The 24,961-nt window shown below is 41.8% G+C and overlaps 1 protein-coding gene across 1 annotated transcript in view; it reads right to left on the bottom strand.

The window, feature by feature from the left end:
- Positions 1-14,218: 14,218 nt before the first annotated feature.
- The window catches only part of ZNF516 (zinc finger protein 516), a 98,810-nt gene continuing 88,067 nt past the window's right edge, over positions 14,219-24,961 (bottom strand). Inside the window, exons 4-6 of the mRNA XM_030944195.1 lie at positions 21,940-22,044; positions 20,965-21,032; positions 14,219-14,521 (exon numbers count right to left, since the gene is read on the bottom strand). Coding sequence (XP_030800055.1) covers positions 14,462-14,521; positions 20,965-21,032; positions 21,940-22,044 — 233 coding nt within the window. The 3' untranslated portion in view covers positions 14,219-14,461. The remainder of the gene's footprint in view (positions 14,522-20,964; positions 21,033-21,939; positions 22,045-24,961) is intronic.

Raw genomic sequence — 24,961 nt, 5'->3', positions numbered from 1 at the left:
GACTGTGATTTAGGGACAGATTTAGGGTGAGATTTAGGGTCAGAGTTCTTTTCCCAATTCATCTCCACAAAATACAGGCCACCAAAGGTCTTGTTAACTGCTGTATTTTCATGGTTTGCTTTCAAATTCACATCACAGATGAATACCCTAACACTTGCACTGTCTTTGTCTCTCTCCTTCTTTGTGTGCATTTACACATGACATGAAACATCCTTCATTTTAGTCCATCAGAGATATATATTATTTTCAATTTTATTTTTTACTTCTAGCATATCACATGATTGGAAAAATGTTAAGAGTAAAATAGGGATGGCTATCTATAGCAAGAGAAAGCCTACTAAAACTTTCAAAAACACAAAGGACAACATTCACCCAAAACAGGATCCAACTAGGTTCTGTCTCCATCCATGGACAGTCCTGGAAAGAAAGGTCATGATCATCTTCCTCTTGGAAGAGGATCACAAAATAATTTCTGAGATGTTAGTTTCAAACAGACACCAATCACTCTGCCTGCAACATTATCCCAGGGCTCAGTACAGAAGAGAAACATTTATTTTAACATGCCAGCTGTGTTCAAAGTGAAAGAAAATACCCCTAAAATACTTTCAAAACAGAAACTAACATCAATGAAAAAAAAATTAAAATCAGCCCATATTTGTAAAACAAGAAGTGCACAAGAAAAGAAATAAAACCTTGTCTGATCGCACTGCAGAAGTATGTGCACATTTTGTGGTACAAAGAAAGGAAGTGAAGCTATAGCTGATTTTCTCTGAGTTTTGTTTCTTTTTTTTTCTCAGAAAAGAAAGACACAAAAAAAGTAAATAAAAAGTGAGTTCAAAAATGCACAGGGAAAAGGAAACCCTCGTTCTTTTTAATTCCACCTTTGGAGATGTCAGCAAACATAAAAAGCTGTGCCGGCAGTGGGACAGGTCATTAAAAATATGAGGAGCCGCATTTTGCACCAGACTGAAGTCCCAGGGGAACTCTGGCACCCAAGCAGGAGCAGCTGGCAACTCCCCCAAGGCTTTTGTGCCCGGAGCCAGGAGGGCAGAGCTGGCACTGGAAGGGGCTGGGCTGGATTGACTGCCCCAGCATCAGGGCACTGCAGCAAAAGGAAGGGCACTCTGTGTGCTTGCACACTGTGGGGTGCTGTTCTAAAAATGACTCTTCCTGACACATGATTGCTGTGATTTGGCTTACTGCTATATCAGAGTAAAAAAACAAAATAACCCCCCAAAACCCAATAAACAAACAAACAAAGCAAAATTAAAAAAAACCCCAAACTTTTATATCAATCTTCTAGAAATATTCTGTTAATGTTCAACCTGGAGACAAAGGCTGAAACACCCAAGAGGCCGATCCCAGAGCTGCAGCCCCCCAGCAATAATTAAAGGGAACATTTTTGTTTTATGGCACAATATAGTCATGGTGTTTGGACTTGTCAAAACAAACAAACCATATTCAGGGAAATCTGTGGTACAAAAGAGCTAAACAAATTATGGGGTAGAGGCAAACATGGCCACACCATCAGCATTCAAGACCTGAAGAAAAGAGTGGAAACTTTCAGGGTCTGAAAGCGGGAGTGGAAAAGCTAATTGAGCACAAATGAAAGGATCTATTACGGCTGAAAGAATAAGTGAGAGTACAGGCAGGACAATACTCTCATTTATGATTCAAATATCCATGGATAGTGCAGTACAGCTTTAAATACAATTTACAGCCTTGATTACAAATGACTATGTGCATCAACTTGGAAGCAATGCAAAGACTGTGAGCGGGAGAAAGAGCCTGCCTTGTCAGAAAGGAGGGAGAAGGGGATAAGTGACGGCAGAGCTGGGCTGGACACTCAGAAGAAATTGGTATGTGCAGAATTATGAAATAGGGCTTTTAAAAACCTGAAGATGAACTGATTAGTGGGCAAGAAGGCTCACATTTAGAATAACCGAATTGCCCAGTGATAAGATTATAAAAGGAGATTTATGTCAGATAATCAGAGTGAGATCAGGGGCAAAGGAGTATCATTCTGTCCCTGTGTCTTCCAAAAGCAAAATATAAATATATGAATGTGGTAAAAATAATAAGTACTGGAAATGAAGAGCAAGGACAGGCTCTTATTTTTATGGAAAGCAGCAGCAGCTTTTTTTCTAAGCCTGTGTGAGACCCAAAACTGACCTGAAACCACCCAAGTTGTGAATTACTTTCTACCCAGAAACTGTCTGTATCCTCATTGCCTTTTTTTTTTAAGCTATGTTATGTTTTATGAATCAAACATTACTTCTGTTAAATTTCCAAGAGTTGGAAAATTCTAAAAATCTTACAAAAAGCATAAAATTATTTGGGCTGTGTAGCAACAAAATTAGCACTGGATGGACATTGGCACCAAAGACAGTGCACCCTGAGGTTGCACGGGCTGTTGTTTTCTGTATATTTCTTCAATTCCACATCCATTCTGAGCTCCAGCCATTGAGTACCACAGCAGCTAACAAAAGTAATGAGAATCCCATCAACCCTCCACAGGCGTCACTTTCCCAATTCTCCCAGAGCCTGTCTGAAACCAGAAACTAACCACAAAGCCAGTGGTGGGAGTAGACCTCAGTGACAAGGAGACAAGCACAAGCAAACAGCTGGATGAAGGTGTGGCCCTCATACTTGCAGGAGGACATCAGTACCTGAGAACTTAGCCCTGCCACACTTTTCACTAGGATTGGCTAAACAACACAGATAATTACTTTGCATTTACCTCTTCCCAGAGACCTTGTTTTCTTCCAAGTGGAAATCACTCACTCAAAGTGATCTGTGCATCCAGGAGTGTCAGTCTTTATCATAGGCAGTGCATCATGTTCTCAGGAGTGAAACCCAAATTTAAAAAGCCTCCATGCCTCATGCAATATGTAGCAAATACATGACTGAAGCAAATTAAGGGGTGGCTAAATTAAATTAAGGAGAGTTGTACATATATCCCTGCAACATCCAAGCCCATTCCCACTGAATGCTTATCAGAATCAGTTTTCAAAATTTACAAGTAGTGAGAACAGCCAAACATCAGGAATTACCCCTCCACTCATAACCAAAAGCCACAAACTCTGTAATTATGTGCACGGGAGACTGGAACTGTGTAATGAGGAGGAAGAAAATGAGAGGCTTCTCGTGGTTGATTCAAGACAATGGAGCCCTCATCTCTGAGCCCAAAGAGTAACTACACAAAGGACAAACCCCAAGTCTCTTCTGTTTCCCTTGTCACAACCATTCACTGCAGAGCACAAAAATGCTGGGGCAACTGTGTGTTATTTTACTTCTTTTGTAAGGGGGTGGGTGGCACCTTCCTTAAGCAAGGCAGTTCGCAGGAGTAGCCCAACACAGCACCCTTTCTCCACAGTTATTCATTTTTTAAGGACACTGTTTTTGAAACGAAAAGAGAATGAAACTACGTGGCAAGCAGTCCCAGCCTCAGATCAGGAGTGGAAGAAAATAATGGCCACACACTGCTATACAATTAGGTCTGTCTTGGAAAGAAATTATTCTGATGTTTTTCTAAGCAATGCCAGGTGGTTTATTCACCAAATAATGAGATCCACTAAATGGATCTAAAGATTCTTGGTGACTGGTAAATGCTTACCTCGGACTCCCTATTCCTCTCTTCAATAAATGGTTTGCTTTTCCCAAGAGTTTTCTTAAGTAGCTCCTCAGCTGTGATTAAAAGTAAGTAACAGTGGTCTGAAGGTTGGTTAACTTACACTTGTTTAATGATACAGCTCAGGGAACTGCAAGTACACCTCAAATGCCTCACTGATTTAGTAAACAGCTTCAGCCATCAGAAGACCTTGTTTTTAAAGTCCATAATTCGCTTCCAAAAACAAAAAAATATCCCGAACTGTTGTAGTTTATTTTTCTCTACTTGATCACTGCTCAAAATCCTACTAGAAAAAAAAAAATTAAATCTTCTAAGCTTCATTATTTGTAAGAGCAACAAAAACATAGAATCTTTTCCCTGACATGGCAGAAGGAGGGAACACAAGCTCTGGGAGCAGGAGTTGGCCACGTGTGGGCAGCAGCACAGCAAGGACTGGTGGTGCCCACAGCCCAGCACAGAGGACCAAAGGAGCCAGGCTGTCTCCAGAGCCGAGCAAAAAAGGGGGAGTCCATATGTCAGCAGGCTTCTGCAGCCTCTGGGCTCCACATCCACTGTGGAGCAAATCTGCGGACAAAGAAGGACCTGAGTGGACCTGACTCCAACACTTGCCCAAGTAAAAGCTGGTGGGACAGCCAAGAGCCTCAGAGCCAACATGGGCCAACATGGCAGTAACTCCCAGGGTCATCCCGCACCCCTGGGACCAGGGAAAGACCAGCTGAATGATCCCACTGATCACTGGGAAACTCGATGTTCCAACAAGAGCTCTGCCCTGTGATACAATCGCTGCCCTGTGCTGCTCCATCTTTGAGAACTAGAGAGGGCTCCAGCTCCAAACAAAACTGACCTGGGGACAGAAGCCCTCCTGTACAGGTACAAAGCAATTTAAATGAAACTGGGACTGCTAAGGGCAGGCTTAGGTGTGGGCTGCTCACTTTTCCCCCTACTGCACTGGCAGGGGTGGACACAGCCTGGTAGGCTGGGGTGGACACCAAGGTGGGCAGAAGCACCAGCACCCAGCAGGTGCCAGCCCTGGAATGTCACTCAGGAAAAGGGCTTTAAGGGAACAAATAATTTCAGAATTATCAGCAGACAGCAAACAGAGCAGCTGATGGATTTTGCTTCCCTTTCTTTTTGTCAATTTAGGGAGAGAAGCACATTATAAAAATATTAATAATGAAAAAAAATGCTGTGAATAACTCTTCGCTTATGGTTTCTCCTCCAAATATTCAGAATTAGTATTGCTTTGACCATCTTTGTCCGAAGATCACTCCCATTTCAAAAGATGACTGTTCACAGCCAGAGATTCAGAATTTCGTTTATGTGAATACAAATTGATATTTATGAAAAATCCTACATCTAAAGTACATCTGCTAGAGTAATTTTCTGGAATATTCCACAAAACTCTAAACATACTGAACATTGCAAGGCTTCCCAAGAAGAACTAATTACAATGCCCAAATTAATATTTGAAGAAAATCTTGAAGCAATAGCTCTGTTCTCATTTAAATATGTGACTACTCTCTTTATAATGTGCAAAGCATTATAATCATTTATATATGTTCCAAGTGATATATTACTGAGTTGAACCTAGATTCCCCTTCTTTTGTTCTGGGTTCATAACCTTGCTGTATTATCTTCCATAACTCTATAGCTTGCTAATGCATAATTCAAGCCTCTCTTATTGACAAAAGGCGGCAGAAAGAAAGAATATTTCAATGCCACTTTCCCACGTAGATAGTATTGCTTTCACTTCAGCTGGTATCATTTCCATACTAAAGCCAAATCTTTTAAAGTACATTAAGTATCATTTTCATAGTTTATTCATAATTGATTCACTGGGACAACTACATCTGTTTACCTCCATCTTCTGAGACTACTTTATTGCAAGTTTTTTGTTGGGTTTTGTTGGGTTTTTTTGGTTTTTTTTTTTAAGTGGGTTTCTTGCCAAAAGAAGAAACTTCAGTTAAAATATTATGCACTAATGCATGACATCAGCTTCACACTAATCTCTTCATTTAACTAGAGCTTTGCTTTAGGACTAGTGTCACAGTTTCCCCAAATACAAGTGTGGAGCAGAACCATTTTGCCATCATCCTGAAAACCCTGTTCTAATCCCTTCCCTGTGTAAAGTAACTATAATCAGGCAAGTATCACGTTCCCATGCATCTCTGAGTGGAGATCAAATTTGCCCTTACAGTCAGTCAGGCATCTATGCAAAAATCCCACTGATGTTAGTGCAGTTCCTTCAAATACACACAGGTGGGAAGGAGAAGATAGTCCCTTTTTTTTTTTATTGCTTTTGCCCATTTTCCATGTGGGTGATGGATACAAAGAACTCCAGTGGTTTTCAGTCTTCTCTGAGAAACAGATTGCCTTCCAATGGTACAAAAGTGATAGAGGCCCACAGATAGAGACAGAATAATTAAAAACACTTAAAGGCTCCAAGAAACAGCCAAGTTTCAACCTTTCCTCATCACTACCTGGGTGGGTTAAGACTGCCAAGTTCTTGTGTCTCCACAGACACTCAGTTCAATGTCCTCTCATCAGAGCATTCTTTAGAACCCTAAAAAAGGACACATCTTCCTTTACAGTAGGGCAGCGAGCAACTCCTGTCCCAGCAAGGGAGAGGAGTTCCCACAGTCCCTGCTGTGTGTGGCTCAGCACACTGTGCTGTGCAGGGAGCTGTGCGAGGTGAGGCTCCTCTGCAGCCTTCCTCCTTACCTGGGCATTTATCTGAGCAGTGAAATCCTGTCCCACCTCATCTAACCTGCCCTGGGCTCAGTCTGCAGCTACACTGCAGCTACACATGCAGCATCCACCACGATTTGTGGCATCTCTTGGCTGCAGTAAGAGCAGAGTTTCAGGCAGGTTGGTGAATCCAGGAGTGCCAGGGCCCATCCCCACAGCAGACAGCACTGTGCACTGCACCTCGCTTCTCCAAGCTGCAACTGGTTTGCCTCACAGGCAGCTTAAAGGCATTCAAGCAGGTAAGTGCCGTGGTCAGAGGGGGAATTTGCCCCCGAGGCTGGTGCAGCATCACTTCTGCATGGCTGCCCATGGCAGCTTTAGCATCAGGAAATGTCTCTTACCATGCAGCGCCCAGCAGAGAGGGACACCTAGCTAACGGGCCCTTTATATAATGAAGGAAACTGCAATCTTACAAATTATTCTGCCAAAAGTGGTGTGAAAAATTATCAGAGGAGACCCTACAAGGCACCTAGACTCCCTGGAATCATATTTACCAAACCAGCCTCAGGAATAACACCATCTAGCTAGGTTTACAGCTCTGGTGCTTCTCTCTGTGCCACCTCAGCCTGTTTCTTGCAAGTTCAGCTTCCTGAAGCATTCTGGCTACAGTCAAGACGATTTCTCTAAATTTAGGAGCTTGTTTATTTTTTTCTAAAAACTCTCAAAGACTCATTTTCTGCAGAATACTCAGAAAACACAGCTTGAGAAGCAAAATTCAGGTGGGTTTAATGGTGCCTCCAGCTGTGCCTCATTTTAAAGTCACTGTTTATTCAACAGAATCAATGCAAAGCAGAATTAACTCAAGTTACCAAATACTCTAAATGTCATGGTCTGAAAAAGTAGCAGTTTAGGAGAGTAACACTGCTGCCACTTGGACTATTCCCCTTCTACTTGCCTCACCTTAAAAACCATGGGATCTCTCATATCATATGCTGTCAGAGGAGACAAAATGAAAATAACTTATGTAACTTGGTAGGGAATTCCATATGTTTCTAACCCTGAAAGCACTTTAGGGGTAGTGTAGGAAATGCTGCTGTGACATAAATCAGCAGCCTCGCCAGCAGCAAGAAAAAGGCCCATGTCATTTTTGACACTTGCTGACTGCCTGTCCTTCCCCCTGGAATTTCGCTTGGGTCTGCCTGGATTTAACTCTAGCACTTGCACTCAGCCTAGCTCAGGAAGTTCCTGCAGTTCTCACTGAGATGTGAGAGCAGAGCCCCCTTTCATGGCTGTGAGCTGGGAAGCAGGCAGGTCAGGGGAGGGAGCCCAGGAAGAGCCAAGCAAGTGTGTCGCTGCTGGCAGCAAGTGACAGTGAGCACAGGTCCCCTTCAGCACCCCAGGGCCAGCCCAGGGCCAGTGGCTCCAGGCAACCTTGCCCTCTCAAGGCACAGGGATGGCAGGCAACCAGAGACTGAGGACCTGAGCAAATGTCCACATAATTCTGTAATTCTTGTTAGCAAATTTCCAAATATCTGTCTTTGTAAAGAGCCCCTAGAAACTACCACTAGACCTACAGTTTCTACAGATAAAAAATGTGCTTCATGTCACACTTGCACTAAGCTTCCTCCTGTCCCTCTTAACAATGCAGTCCAACACTCCCTAACAAGGACACTCTCTACTCTTGCCAATATTTAAAGAAAATAAAATCATCTTGGGAAAAACCAATCGTTCCCATATCCACAGCAGGCTTTTGCACACTATCAGGAGCATGGACACACAACTGATTTGCCATTTGTCAGGACAAGCAGGTAGGAAACCCCAGCAGAGGGGACAGAACTAGGCACGCTCCTGATGTGGACTTCTTGTAAACAGAAAACTCTTCCCAGCTGCCTGTCTCCACCACTGCTTTGGAGATGTCACCTCCTGTGTGGTGCAAGCAACCACCCACATCTATGTATGTTCTCTGAAGCAGGAGAGAAACACAAGGAAGAAAAGTCTGGGAAAGCAGTAGCCAGTAAACTGGTTACCATTTTGCATCCATGGTCTTCTGTGGGTGAGGTGACTGCAGTGACCTCCCACTGCTGGTTCCCATGGGGAAGAACAGACCCAGTGTCCCTGCAGCAGCAGCACGACTCTTGTGAAAACTCATGGCAAAAGCAAGAAATGGTTTGGTTTGTGACCTACCTTCTATGAGGGAAGTCCCTTATAGAAAAGCCATGTTTATTGGAGCACTGCTCCAGCACTCTGTAACAACCTGCAGACCTCAGAAACCACCAATGGCTCGTGAATTGTCCCAGGCAAAGTGCAACACTGCCCTGTCCCAGAAAAATAAGCTGAATTCTGGGAGTAAGATGAACGGGAGGGTCAGTGTCCCTTTTACTTCATGTCATATCATAACAATGAATATTTAGAAGATAAATAAATCATTTTTCTCTGCTTAGAAAAGCCTTCTGATGTTCCTGTGGTATTTTGAGTTGATGCTGATGAGAGATGACATGCCCAGCTTTTCACTTACAGAAAGGGAACATGGGCAACTCACATTTTCTAAATTCCTCACAAGTAACTCACCTGATGACACAGGAACAAACAAATCAAGCCATCTGTACCAATCTCACCTGGACAACTTGAATTTGAGATACAAAGGATTTCACAAAGGAAAGAGCCAAGTGTCTGAAGCCATTTTAGTGTTGGACATCTTTTCCTAACAGCTTTAAGCATCTCCAGCTCTTTTATCCAACATACTACAAGGCATCTTAAAACATTCTGTATTAAAGAATGCTATCTGAATGTACCCTCTAGCATCCTCTAAGGATTGCTCCAGTTCAGCATCTGTTTAAAACACTGAGCCTTCTTGCCTGCCATTTTTTCCACCCCCTTCCTGCTTGGGGCTAATCAGTCTACTTGTTTCTCTAGAAGAGCAAAATGCTTCTCAGAATGCCTTAGGTACTGGAGAGACCCTTCAGTCCACCCTCAACTACTCATAATTATACTTCTACCTCTGATTCACTCATCAGTCAAGAAAGCAGAGATCAAAAAAGGCATTCCCTTATTTTCTGTCAGAACATCATTCAGCCTAAGAACATTTTTGCAGAATAAGATGATTCACTGAGATTAAATTATGTGCTTATTTTCAGAAGTTTCCAATCCATCTTTCCAGAAGCTGTCTGCACATTCCTCCTTTCATTTCAACAGAAGCCCTCTGCAATAGGCACACAACTATTCTGGTTAGGTTTCAGTTTCTGCTCCATCTCCAAATTCTTTTCATCTCTCAAATTGTTGATTTTGCCCTTTTTGGCAATATTTTCACTCAATGGTGATTCCCCTCTGAACTCCTCACTCCACTTCTGGCCTCTCCTTGGTCCAGCTTCAGCCTTCCTCTGAGACTGCTTTCCACCTACTTCAATTTCAGATGGTCAAAACTTAGCCCCTTACTGATCTTTCATGGGCTTTCTTCCTCTTTCTTATGGCCCTGTGAGCAACATCCACTGCATTATTCCAACCCACAGAGCTGGGAACCAAACAAATCTCTGGTCTGTGCCTGCTTCCCACTCACAACATACCCCTTCCTCTCTCACTAGCAAAAGCATCCCTTACTTTGACCAGTAGCTGGTGGTCACTTTGGAAATACCTGCTTACACCCAACATACGTGGATTTATTTTTTCCATGTACTATTTACTCTGTGACTAGCAGCCTCAAACAAAAGGGCATTTTTTCTAGTGTTTTGGGGTGGTTATGGTTTTCTTCCTCCCAAATGCAGTATTAATAAACCTATGGGGAAAAAAAAAAAACAAACAAAAAACCAAGCAACAACTACTCTATACCTGGAGATAGCTAATGATGTCATCACATGGGTACAGTCCCTCTTGAAAATGCCAGCATTCCCAGAGTCCCATAGAAAACAGTTAATAGGGGACCATGTCTATGCTTTCAATTATCTTCAACTGCTTTGCACCGCTTGCTGCTATCCAGAAACAATTATTTCATAATTTGTAATAAAAAACTAAATTAGAAGTTTTTTCATGTATCAACACACTCCATTTAATTTGTGTTACCCTCTAAGCAGTGGGAGGGGCTGGTGTTCCTTACCTGTGAGCTCTCAGCGAATCCATTTGTGCTCTGTCTCTGAAGACTGGACTGCCCTGAAGTGTGGGGTCCTCAACCACAGCAGCAGAGAAAGGAGAGAGCACAGGTGGAGAAGACTCTGCAATTTGGTGCTTTGCACAGAACTGTTGGCTTAAAAACAGTGGCTTGCAGGGAGGCTGTGAAATTTGACTTGTCATAAAATGCAACCTTTCCCCCAGTAATCCAACATATTTTAAGTATTAAGAATCTAACGAAGAAGTTAACTCTTGCTTTGTTCCAGGCCTTGTGACAGATCGGCTTTTCAAGCACAAATCCCCACCTATGTCAATGAATTCCAGCAGTGCTGGTGGAGCTGCTGAGATACACTTGAGGTAGCCCAGCATGGGAATATGGCAAGGAAGAACAAAACCAAGCACAGGCCTGGTCAGAAACTCCTTAGGCATGAGAAGGAGTGAACAGGAGGGATGCACTCCCACTAGAAATAACAGGACTTTTTTATTTTGCTGGCTCCAAACATCACACATGCTCTGATGCCTCCAATAGGGTAAACAACACCATAAAGTTCCCAAAGCAACACATTTACAGGGATTACCATGAAACCTGCAGGGTATCAGTGCCTGGAAATCCCCTTAGTGAGAAATTTGTATCCTACAGTCAATAACAAACCACTTTTTGCACCTACCAGTATATGCTGTTTTCTAAGGGATAACATTTAGTTGTTTTCATTAAAGCTCAGCCTTTGATAGGACAGAGACAGTAACTTATGCTAAGGTTTATCACTAAGGACTTTTAAGAGGTTTTAAAAAACAAACCTAAAAACTCTCTTGGTTTTCCAACTGGCTTAACTTTTTGTAGAATGCATCCATTTATACACAGCATTTCTGACAGAAGGAATTTCAAGAATGCAGCGTGGTGGCAATGTAGCTGATTAGCCCTGCGGAGAAAGTTTCTCCAGGCTGGACTTCAGGTCAGTGTACAACATTCAGGATACAAAAATAGTCTGGTGGTCTTTCACTTCAGCCATAATAAAAGAGATCTCCTACACTTTAGCTAAAATAAACCACACACAAACCAGAGAGAGAGGGAGAGGGGGAGAGAGAGAGAGAGAGAGAGAGAGATGGCAGATACACTGAGAATCTGCAGTGTAGATAATCAAACCCTTTATTGTCTAAGTTACATTAGACTTGCAACACCATAAAAACCTGTTAACAAGAAGAAACAGTAGATTGGTAGAGGTAGTAGAAAGTCCCTGTAACAGTCATAAAAGGGCTTTACAGGAGTGTGTCATGCCAAAAAAACTTATCACGTTGCTTAAAAGAGCTGATCAAAGCCCATTTGACTAAATAAATAAGAACACAACTCATTTTAAATACTATGGTCTAACTAAAATAACAAATCAATACAATACAATGATAAAGAAAACAGAAATTGTGGGATTCACTTTCAAAAACAGATGGTCCTTAAGGTTGGTTTTCCCCCACCCACTCTTATTTCTTGTTTAATTAAGTGAAAATCTCACTTCTGTGCCATACACAGCATATAATTATTTAAACTGATTTCCCCTACTGTTGTTCTTCATGAAGCTAAATTATGATTGTAAACTTTGCTGATTAGTACCCTGGCAATGGCAGTGACAGCACTAGTGTCTCTGGCAAGAATTCGGGAAGAAAATTCCAGAAAGAAGATTTTGGCTGTAAATATTAACTCAGATTTTCTAGTTCAGCTTGCCAAAAAAAAAAAACATTTAAAAAAAGAGAGAATTTACAAATGTACACTACACTTTTGTGCCATTTTGGGTATAGAAGAGTTTTTAATAACTAAACCACAAACAAACAGGTTAAGCAACTAGCTTTTTTGCATTCCTGTACTGTCACCATTACTTTCTCTCATGGAAAATATGACTCACAAAAGCAACAAAACAAAAGAAAAAAAAGAAAAAAAAACAAAACAAAAAAAAAAAAACCAAAACAAAAACAAAAACAAAGAGAAAGCTAGTGCAAACCCAAAATGATAATCATTAAGCAACACAGCAAAATATTTAACTTTTTCTTTTTTTCTTTTTTTTTTTTTTGGTGTACAATGGAATGTGTCTATGCAACCTCCCTCAAAATAACTTCACGGAACAGTTAATTACAATCACTTTTAAGTACTTGCACAGACATTCCTAACTACACCAAGACTTACAGAGAACTCTGGTTTACATCTTGTGTAATAGCGTAAGGAAAATCTAGTTTAAAAAAAGTAAGAAAGTTAATTTGCATTGTTGCAAGTGTTGCAAAGTAACAAAACCTGTCAAGTAATTCAAAACAAGTAACAAGTAGTATCCAGCCCAAATTGCTGACTAGATTTTTCTTAAAAAGCAACCCCCACCCACCTGTTAGAACTGAACTGTTAGAACTGAAAGATCACGTTTTAAGGTTTTTTCTGCCTTTTTTTTTTTTTAACAAATCTTTTGTCAGAAGCCCATTTCTACAAAAACAGCACTATCCCATTATGGTATTAAGTAAACTGTGGTCTCACCTGTATTAAAGGTTAGCATCATTTCTGTACATGTAAAATTATTGCTTTTTGGAAAAATATATTTAGCATGCTAGTTGTTTTTTTAACTCCATTTCCTGCCTTTACAAAATGTTACAATTTAAAAAAAAAACAAACAAACTAGTAAAGCTTTTGCAAAAATTTTCACAGAACATTTTCTTTCAAGGCAGCAGTAACTTTTGATAATGCATAAAATTATATGTGCAAAATCTGAAACTTTCAGAAATATTACCATCACACATAGTGTCACAGCAATAAGAAAAGAAAATATTTATATCTGTGGAATACATTTTTAATTGCTTACACTGCATGGTTTAACAACCTGTTATGTGCCACAACCCCACCTTGAAAACTTGCAGTTAAAGAGTTACTGTAGAAGAGGTATATAAAGCTTTTTTTTTCTTTTTTTTTTCCTAACACCACCAGTGATCACCAAGTACAAGACATGACACATTTATATGAACATTAACCTGCCACCACAAAAGAAGTTCCTCCTCTTTCCAGAACATCAGTGGGCCCAAGGAGGAGCAGCAGCTGGTCTGCTGAACCAAAGGCAGGAACAGAGAGCACCTTATGGCCCCAGGGCTGCCTGAATCTATTCAGTGACACCTTTTCTCTTCCAAACAGACAGATCAGCGGTGTTAGACAGCTGAATGTTTTATTTTCTCGTTTTTATTAAGTGAAGACTTCCTTTGTGACCAGGTTGAAGAAAGTAGCCCTGTTACAAAAAAAAAAGGTCCTGAGAGTAAAACACAGAAGCCTGTTTTTTTTCTTAGTGTTCAACTAGCTTTTCTTTTCCAAAGCAGAATAGAAGCTTTTCTCGGGAAGTGTTTCAATTTCCATATTCACATACTATTAATGGTGCGCAGTCAAGAGCAAGAGCACTAGAAATGCAAGTGGTCCCCAAACTGTAATGAAACACACCATTGCAGAATGACGGTCTTTCTCTTTAGTCCCTTTAATCCTTCATCAAGCATTGCTTTCTCAGCACCGAATGCCACCTTTTCCCTGCACCCCCCATTCTTCAGCTCACTGTTGTTGTTTTGTTTTTTGTAATTTGCTTTTCAGCATGACAGGCAGTGGCAGTTTCATTAATTAATACTTCTCCAGTCCTCGAATCCACTGCTGTTTTTCAAATGTATCAAATAGTCATTGTGAGCATCAGGGAGGTTTTTGTTACAGTGCTTAACTTCTTCATGCTGTCCAAATCACATAAAGTTTAATTTTTCCAGTGTCTCAAACTTCTCTTGATTAATATAGATGCCTTGTGCCTCCACAGTGCTTGCCAACTCCACTGTTTATTATAAAGGAAATAAGGAACCGTGGGACTGATTAGTACGTCAATTTATATATATCTTGTGTAGCATCTTCATTTGTTTTAGGATGATTAACAGCACGGAGGCACCCCCCTCCTGGCAGAGCCTGCTCCCAGCCCGGCGCAGCTGCTCCCGGTGCGGCTCTGGCTGGCAGGGGATGCTCTGGAGGAGCGCGGGGGCTGCCGGGGCTCCTCCGCCCGGGATCTAGGTTCCCTTCCGGAGATGCAGCATGTGGGTGAGCTCTGCGCTGCTGTGGTCTCTGCCCTGCAAGAAGGACAACACGGGGAAAAGCTCATTCTCAGCCCTGCTTCCAGGCACGACCCTCCAGCAAGTTCTGCCGGCATTCGTTACCCTTCATTAGCATCATGTACATTCATCTTGACCCACCACGTGAGAACACTTCAGGGTTTGTTTTTTTAACGCATCTCCACCAAGAGCAAAGTGTGTTCAGGCCCATATAAAGTCCCATATAAAGATGGACTAGAACAAGAAGTAACAGGACCTGGCAGAGCAGGTCAGAGAAGGCTGAGAACAAGAAGGGAAAAAAGTGGCCTCCAAAAAGTGGAAATTACATGCTAGCCAAAAGGGATTCACAACTAGATCCGTGTCTTAAAAAGGCTGAAGTTTGAGGTCACAGAGGCAGCTCAATGAAGAAAAACTGAATTCTTGTGCAGGTCTGTCAAATGCTAAGGCGGCTTTTTTCCCCCTTTGTCATCTTCCTTTTATTTTCTTTGATAATTTTCATGAATAATTACCACTTTGAAAAAAAAATAGCAGGGATATTCTAAAATCAAGTGAAATTAAAGATAACATCATGAGTAAGTGGGAGCCTGCAGCTCCCAAGGAAAGCTTTAAAATGACATTTAGAACATCACTGTCGGAACAATGCAGTTTACAATCCTGATCCTAAAACAACATGGCAAGATTAATCTTACATAAATGCATTATCCTTAAGCTAAAGTCTTGATGAAGTGAAACAGACCATTTTAAATTAATGCAACATAAAATACAGCACCCATGTAAAATCCAAGCAAGTTTCAAGCTGTGCCTATGGCAGCCCTCGAAATAGCTGAAGAAAGCCCAGCTCTGGTTGACATAATGTATTAAGTGCATCTCTTTTGTTAATAGATTTAGAAAATTCCTAATTAAACCTGGCTCGAGATTCATGACATTTACCAGTCAAAGTTTGGTTTTAAGTCGGAAAGATTTGCAACAAAATTAAAGAAAAAAAAAGCTGCTGTACAGACTGCAGTATATTTGAAATGTAGGAAACAGTAACTGAATGAGAGATGTGATAAAACTTCCTTAGTTGGATGCTGAATTTCCCGCAGTAAACTAAGAAAGATGCTTTACATTTTTGCGCAGCTGCATCATGCCTGAGAGACACAGCCACAATTCCAGGAGGAGGCATTCATCACTGGAATGCCTTGCATCGAACCGGCTCCACATACACGGGGGAGCACAGAGCAGAGCTTCACAGGGCTGGGGAGCAGGGAGGGAAGGGGAAGGGAGGGATGACAGGCCCCTTGCCCCACTCTCCCTGGGCAGAAGCTGGAAAAGGGGTGTAATTAGGGGCCCTCTTCTGGGATGGATGGCCTGTGAGGTGGTGAAGGCATGCCCTGCATATGTCATGGACCACAAAGCACAAGGGATCCAGGAGAAGGACAATCCATCCTCCCCACACCTGCAAGGACAGCGCAGAAGGGCTGGAGGTGCTGTGTGGCTGGGCTCCTCTCAGGTACAGCTGTGCTCCCAGTTTCACTGGCGAACAGAACCTTCAGGTGTGCCAAAACCCACCCAGGGGCTCACCCACCTGTACTCACACCATCCCAAGGTATGGTCACATTTTGAACCAGCTGATACAGAGTTGGATTGAGCTCTTCCTGAAATAATTTTTTTCCCTTTTAAAAACTAGGCTTTCTTCACTTTCAGTGAAAAGCAGCAGATCTTTACATGAAACCTACAGCTTCCATGCCAAAAGCTGCTCTCATAGCAACTTCCAGGGCTTTTCTCCAGTTAACAGGAAAAACCCAGTTTATGTGCATGTTAATATGCTGGAGACAGATCACTGCATGACATTGAAGTAAACTGCAAGGAGCACAGATACCACTGCAGTTTGCTAGCAGGGGACAAGCGTTGGGACAAGAACTAGAGCTCCAAATCCTGTCTGTAATGCTCACAAAGTAACAGATGTACAGCACATGCATATTACTCAGATGCCAGTACAGCAGCCTCCATGGTTCCTTGATTGTTTGCATTATAATCTCCATATGTATGAATGAGACAAATTAGGTTGCCATTTATTTGTTCATTATCTATTATTTTGATTAATGGAATTCTTGTTCTCAGAATAACTATTTAAAAATAACATTTGCAATAATGAGGACTGAACTATTAATCATGATCTTTGGAAGAAACTCTGCAAGGAACTGGGGCAAGACATTTCATATGAACAAATGTCATAAACAGGACTTCTAACAGACAGTACTAGAATTTTGAGTGCAAGAAAACCCAAACCAGCCAAACTAAGAAACCAATAGTTTAAATAACTTTTTAATCTGGGTTATTTTTTTTTCCTCCTCCCTTTCTCTGCAAAGTTGCTTTAGGACAAGCAGAGCCATAGTGTTGCTGGACTATAAAAACAATACAGGTAACAGATGTCCCCAGCTTTTCCCCCAAGCTCCTTTACAACACACATACAGACATGTATATAGTGTTTTCTTGATGGCTCTTTCCAATCTTTCTATCCCCCAAGCTTGGGCTATTCATATTTACGTGATTTCAAGTATTGAATGCTGCAAGAAATAATTTTAAATACTTATAGTGGAGAAAATAAAGGTTTACGGACCCCTTAATGAAGGGTCACACAGTAGGTACAGGACCTACTGCACACCTGTCTTTCCAGTGAATGAGACCCAAAAACTGGGGTGTCCACAGCTGTTTCACAAAAAAGGCTGATCACAGTCTTCTGGCATGGGGAAAGCTTCACCCAGAGAATTCAGGATACCCAAAACCAGTTTGGGTTTTTTCCCTGGGCTGCAGCTTCTAATTGATTTTCTGTAATAAAAGACTGATGTTCTGGAGAGGACAAAGGTTGGAGTTTTGGGGATTTTCCTTGTTTCACTCACACAGAAGATGGAAAACATGGTGTCTCTGCCTCCAGTGCTGCAAATATGGTTCACATACATATACACTCAATTAGAGAGAGCTCTCCCTCATTGCTAACCAGGAAATCAGGCCTTTTGAAAACCTGATTTCTTGTCCCTTAAAATTTTTAGAGAGTATTGATTTGACACTGACAGAGCATACACTACATTCCTAAAGCAGGCCAGGTTTTTATACGGCTTTAAAAACGCAGAAGGAGTCAAAACGCACGGCGTACGCGTTAGAAACTGCCACCACTGCTGTCACCACAGTGAAAAAGCAGGCTCCAGACTGACTCCTGTACCTCTGGGAATTGGGCTTCTGGCTGCAGCATCAGGCAGTGCCTCTGAAATGACCCCATGCTTTAGGAGAGCCTTGCTTTGAGACACACACACGTGGTTGCAGGGCCCCTTCTGAAGGGGAGCCAGCTTTTGTCTTGTCATGTACGTGCAATTGGAGTGTACTCCCCGAATCCATGCCTGCTAAATCGTGTCTCTGGATGTTGCTTAAGAGTATTCCAAATTAAGATACATATTCATTGTGGATAAGCAAGTTTAATTATGTATATACTGGGATATTTAGCATTTATAAAAATATTCAGAATATTCAATATGTTTAATATGGCAGCTTTTCAAGAGAATCTATGTGACTTAGCACAGATTGTACTGACTTGGGGTATGTAATGAGCATTTTTTGTCCTTTAGAAAAAGAAGAGTAGGAAATATTCCAAAGTTCATGGGAAATTAATTTTATGTAAAAATGTCATTTGGTTGGGTTTTTTTTTTAAAGCATTCAGGTAGAAATAAGAAACCACAATAAATAATGTTATGAATGAACATCTTATTTCCTACATTTCATTTATATTTCATTGGTGCTGATAACAAAGCATGAAATACAGCCCAGTGCTAATAGCAGCAAAACTGTGTGTTTGATCTTTTTTACACACTCCTATAGGTAACCTCCTTTTCACAGATGCTGAACACCTGCACCTCCTGTTGGTGGTTCACTACCCTAAAACAGGGTTCTTATTTAGACACCTAAATATAGATTTAGCTGGTTCATTTTTGTAAAAGCCTAGCTGTAAAACCTATTTTTAACATACTGGATTAGAATTATTCTGTGATAAAACTGCTATTCAACGTAGCACTGCTGTAAGCTACCATGCTGGGGGATTTTAAAAGCCCTGCTACCTAACATTGTTTCCTGAAGGAAACCTTTAGAGATGATCTGGCTGACTAGAGAAAGGAATGGCGGAACCGTGAAATACTAATGTTAATATTTTTACTCTTTAGCAGACTACTCAGGGGAAGCTATTTTACCTGTGAGGTGGAAACATTATGTAAAGTGAATCACTTCCACTTGACATCAAAAAAACCTCTACTCCCTTCTCAAACTATCATAGAGGTAACTATTGTTTCTTGCTCGGAGCATGTGCATGGCACTTCTGTAACTTGAACTGACTTTACACCCTAAACTCTCATGAACAGATCTGTCCCCAATTAAGAAATGAAATGAAGACATGGAGTGACAACGTCTAAAGTGGGAAATGGTAATGTTAACGGAATGCTGCAGGCACCGTTCTCACTGCGAGCTCATTTCTGTGCTTCTAAAGGCCCCCACAGCTGCCTGTGGAAATGAGAGCATTCCCTGTGTAACGCCCAGGGACTGTGCAGGTGGAGTCTGCTGGGGCAGCACAATGCCTGCCTGCCACGAGAGCCAGCGAAACAGCAGACAACTGAGTAACTTCCCCGACACAGACAAATTGAGACAAAGGTTGGTACCGAGGAGTAAGCAAGACAAAAGAAAGGGAACAATCTCCTGCAGGAGTGATCACACTGCATCTTCTGGGGAAGAAATACTGACTGGCACGAGATGAAGCCATTGGAGAAGCTAACCCCTACTCAGTGCTCTGCTGTACTGAGAGACACTGTACTTTCATCAAATGCTTTGAAGGCAGACTGGCAGATAGAGAGAGCGAGCTACCTTTGCCATGGAAGAAGTTAGTCAATAAATTCTGGCATGACAATAGTTTACAAAGACAAGATTACGAGTCAATTAATTGTGTGGCAATATAACCCAAATTACAAAGAGAACCCAGATGTGGTCTGAGATGCCACATTTCTTTTTGGATATATATATGGCCATTCCAGAGTTTTCTGGAAATGTATTTCCAAATGTGACCTTATATTGTCTTCTAAAAGAAAGCCCATATTCCTTCAGAATGTGATCTCAACTACACATGAGGAGAGAAAACCATGAGCATGAAAAGATGAAAGAGTACCACACTGAGGAGAACCAAAGACTAGCTGAGCGAGTTGGCAGAGCTGCAGTGTTTCACTCTGTTACACTGACTGTGTCTGTGGCCCTGTTATTCAGAGATGTGTCCCTGCACAGTTTTATCAGATAAGCATCGTAAGACGGACACTGCAACGTAACTTTGCAATTACTGTCCCACAAAAGCATAGCAAACACTGCCCACAACAACTGAAGTGCTATGCCATCTTGGAAACTTCATGAGAATTGCTGGCCACTCCTATGGCTTGGTATCAATTCATACACTCCTGTGACAGAGGTTGGGTTCTCCATGCAGCCTTTGGGCCAGAAAGATGCAAGGGCAAAGAGAAGGTGCCAAGAGTCTTCATGAAGGGTGCAGCACATGAACTAGGCAGTGCAGTGGTACCCAGTGAGAATGTATACTGAGCAAGTAGAAACCAATTCCTAAACTTCATCGTGTTGGAGATGCATTCTCTAAGCATGGCTAAAAGCACCTGCAACAGTTTAGTAAGAGACGGGAGGACAGGGGCTACTATAGTGAAAATTAAACTAAGAACGAGGATGAAAGGAAAAGTGAGTGATGCTGGAAGCAGTTTCACAATGGAACGGAAGTGCCCATGAGAAGGTGTGCTCTGAAACAAACCTGCCAAGCTGGAAATAGAATGGGAAGGTCCAGGCTATGACACTATTCTCCAACGACGTAAGATACACAAAACAAGTTGTGTTTCAGTTTAATGATTTTCTATATAACAGCTTTGTCAGGTATAATTCAGAGCTCTGAGAAGTGTTGGTTAAGACAGGAAACTGTATACTAGAAACAGGAAAGCACACTAACAGAGTCCATGGAAACTGGTGGGTGAGAGCTTTTCAAAGTCAGATACTGGGTATCAGGGTGCAAATACTCTTCAGAAAAATATAGACTAAACGTTAGTTGTCTTGTTGAAGCAGAAAACGTGTTAATTGTAAAAGCAAATTTCCAGGAATTCTTTATGTACTATCTCACCATTACACATCAGTGCGCATTACAGAATTACTCATCTCACTCAGTCCCCAAGTAAGCCAGTAACATGTTTATTTAAACACTAACTACCTGCTTTAAAATTAACTGACTCTCTATATATCAGATTCTGATAAAATGCTTTAAAAATTTAAGAGCTAAAAATTAAGCAATACCATTATTATTTATACACGTTATAAAACAGTCAGTGCTTTAGTGATGAGTATCACTGTGCAATTTTTTCCCAGCTACCACATTAAAAACCAAACACCCAATTAATTGTAAAACATACTTGTTTTGGGGCATCTGCGGAGGTGGTGTGAACTTCAGTACCTCGGAGTCCATTAGACTCAAAAACCACTGTGGGAACAAGGGGGCTTGTTAACAGATGAACATCCAAGCTTCGTTAGCGTGTGTACATTATTTGAGACCATTACAGATTATCCACGTTCAAAAAAAGACACCAGCTCCTAGCCTGTGGCCGGAAAATACCAATTTACCGTAACACTTACTGTAAGAGAGTGTGCTAATGGCAGCCTAGGGCCACTGCCCTTTTTAATTCAGACTTCAGCGCTGAAGAAAGCAATCACTGACAACATTAATTATCAGTGTATGTGTAAAGGGACCCTCTTCTTGCATTACTTACCATTTGGCTTCTGTCATTTTGCATCAGACTGGCTTATGTATGCATCATTCACACTTTTGAGGAGAAACCTGCTACTCTCACTGTCTCATGCAATGCTCAGGAGGGCTCACCACACTGGTGGCTTCAGCGTCCGCCAGCCTCAACCACAGACCGTGGCAGGTTAAAAAAGGCTGGCAGGAATTTCCCATTTTAGGGCTGACCAGTGTCAGGGAAAATCTCGTTTCCCACAAAAACGTTCCTGTCAACAGCAACGATGAGGCAAAACAAAGCCTTATGTTGTGCTGAAAGGGGTACTTTGATTTCAATTTGTGCTGGTGGCAACAGAATTCATTAGCATATTCATTTCTGAGTACCCTACTCTCTAATTAAAATAAAACATTTGCAAACAGACTTATCTTAAATGCATTGCAATTTTATGGAGTTCGGGCAGGGATCAGGTAAGCAATATTTGGAGAACAAGAGCAGTAGTCATAAAAATAAAAAACATGTCTATTAGATTTAGGTACTGGAATTACTTAGGCTAACATGGTACGTGAAATGTAATTCTTAGCATTTTGTTAGCTGAATCTGAAAGCAGGCAAGTGAGAAATGGAGAAAGCAATAGCGAGTGTGAAAAGATACCTGTGTGGGACCTCTGATGAGTCCTGAGGAGGCTGGGTTGGGTAAAGCATTTTCCACATTCTCTGCAGACACAGTCTCCTTGGCGTGTTTGTGTCCTGAGCATCCCTGTAGTCAGGAGAGAGGGAGGGAATGGGGGGGGGGGGGGGAAGTGGGGAGGGGAGAGGAGAGAGGAAAGTTGAGAAGAAAACATTATGCCAGAAGAAAACATCATTAGTATGTCTAATGTGTCATTATGTGAGGCTACCTTCAGGCCCTGGATGACAACTGTCAGCCTTCATCTAGGCACTGGCTGACAGGCCAGGCACACACAGGACTGCAAGAATGCATAAATTACATTGAATTAAAAAATGCTCCCCATGATGTGCCCGCACCAGGACTGGCATGTCAGGTGTGCGCTTTTCAGAGCAGCTGGATCCACTTCTCAGCCATCACCCAGCTTTGTCAAGCAGTACATCAGGCAAATCAAAGTGACTCCAGCGTGGCGGAGACAAGTCACATGGATAATAGGAATTGAGTAGGACCAGAGCCCGACTGTCCCCCCCAGGCGGCAATACCTCAGAGACAAATGCAGAGCGAGCACAGCCATCGCAGACTGATCAAACCTTTCGCCCCTGCCTACCTGCCTGCCGGTGCTGCTCTGACCCCAGACCTCTGAGGCACAGACGAAAGACATCTGTGAATGAAAGTGTCATTCCGGACATTTTGAGCTGGTAGCAGCACAGCAGCCTTCTCCCAGCCCTGGGTAAACATGTTTTCTAGGCCATTAGCATTTGTGGAAAACCGCTCAAACCTCTCCTTTTTCTCCAAAGGTCAGTTTACAGCATCTGACTTAAAGGGCTGGTCTTTGTCTTTTTGCTGCTGATCAAAAAAGACACATTTGACTTTTATTGGGCTTTTTTATTATTTAAAAAAATGTTTGAACATCATCTTTTCTATTTTGGTAAAACACCCTCTTTGGAAGAAAAGAGTTGATGTTTCCATTTGTCACTGGAATACTTTGGCTTTTAAAGAAATTCGAGAGGGATGTGAACAGAAGTGAAGTTTCAGGTTTTCTTTCATATTCCTCCCTTCCCCCCAGTTACAACATTTAAAAAGAATAAAATTGTGACCAAAAAAGTGGCAACAGAAAACTGAAAAAGCAACTGAAGGATGCCACAAGATTAATCCAAAATATGGATGCTGCATCTGAAAATGAATGGAGAAGAAGACAGCTGCCATTTACTCTGCTAGTATGACACCAAGAAACCTGGGATGATTCACCAGACCATATACTGCAAAGAAATGTCCTGCTGCAAAAAAAACCCTCCAAACAAACACCCCACTCACAGATTGTTTTCTTCTTTTATAATAGCACCTCCTGCAGATGGCAGCACAGTCTGCATAATGCACCTGAATACTCACAAAATTAAGTTTCTGACCGTCAAATACAAGATCATGATTTGGGGAAAAATCCAGATCAGGTACACACACACAAAAAAAAACCCCAAACAAACAAACAAACAAACTCTAGGAAAAAAAATCCCTACCAAAAAAATTTTTAAAAAATCATGTAAGTGTTCTAAACATCAAGGAGAACTTTACTGAACTGTAACAGGATGGGTTTGCCTTGTGAGGAAGGCAGGATTAAAGGTGGATTTCTGAGCTGTTAGGAGCATTTCTCCCCTCACTGCCCAGAACTGTAGCTGCAAGCTGGAAAGCAAAGCTGAGGGAAGTGTGTGGAGGAACCAGCTGTGGCCTTTGCAGCAGTGCCAGGCTGACTGTGGACAGGCAGAGACTGGCAGAGCAGCTTTGTGAGGCCAGGAGAGCTGGGTTCCTCAGGTCATCGTTCTGACACCTCTGGAAAGACAATTAATCCCTCTGTAACTCACATTTCCTTCTGTTGAAGGGGAATACACTTAGCAGCCATCACCCATCTGATCCACCAGCCTTCATAGAAGCACCTCTCCCACCCATGAGGGAAGGTTGAGCATGCTGTCTATAAACCAATGTACAAACACCAAGGATGAGTGGGTTAAGACTTCCACCGAGCCCCTCCCTAGCACTCATTTCATGGGAGTTATTCAATAAGCAGGTGGAAAAAAATGGATTGCTTCCAGGTTGATTTGCCATTGTTGCATTTCCCAGGTAGCACCAGAAGGCTTTTGATAGTTCAGAGGCTTGAGCCATGGGTGTGAGTCATCACTCAGGTTATCCTCTAGGTGAACAAAAGGGGGTGGATGACTACAGGTGTTAGACAATTCAGGTAAAGGAACACCGCTGTGTGAATGGCGGCTCCTGTGAAATCCATCCTCAAAGCTGGTCTCAAAGGAGCCCCGAAGAAAGAGTGCATCTGCTGCCATAACCAACCCTTTCCTAATATATAAATGGCATGAATAAAATAAATAACCTCTATTAAATGTAACAGTAAGATTCTCTCCACAGGCATTTCAGAAGACTGGGAAGTGCGAAACAAACCTAGCCTAGCACAGCAAGCTTCATGTTTGCAGCTGTATCACAGCAGTACACACAACAACTCTCTTCCAAGGACACACTGGAACAAACACAAACATCAAAGAAAGGATCCCAAAAACAAATGCAGCCACTCAAAAGGAAGTTGAACACTGTACTACCACACACTAAAACAATCTAGTGTGATCTAAGATGACATCATATACCAAAAACCCCAAGGAAAGTCTATTGGGAATATTCAACTGAGGGGAAAAAACATGACAAATAGTATACATAATCCAGATTTTTGGATGTCCTTTATGTCATAATTGCCATATTCACATTACAGTATTAAAGCTAAATGGGATGATAAATACTGACTCAGAGAACTCAGCCTATCTAGAGCCATATGTTATTTCAGATGAAGTTCAATTACCCTCCTCTGTTTGCAGTTGGTAGGATCTCGTTCCTTTTGCCTGAAGCAGCTTTTTATTTGAGTGCTATGAAAAACAGCCGTCATGCCAATTGGTTTGGAGAAACATCAGCAACCTGGAAGTTGTATATAAAACCAAGACAAGCTACATTAAAAAAAAAG

The sequence above is a fragment of the Camarhynchus parvulus genome, chromosome 2 (genome assembly GCF_901933205.1).
Source record: "Camarhynchus parvulus chromosome 2, STF_HiC, whole genome shotgun sequence".
NCBI lineage: Eukaryota > Metazoa > Chordata > Aves > Passeriformes > Thraupidae > Camarhynchus > Camarhynchus parvulus.
Note: the sequence above shows the minus strand (reverse complement) of the source record. Positions and strands in the feature narration are given on the sequence as shown.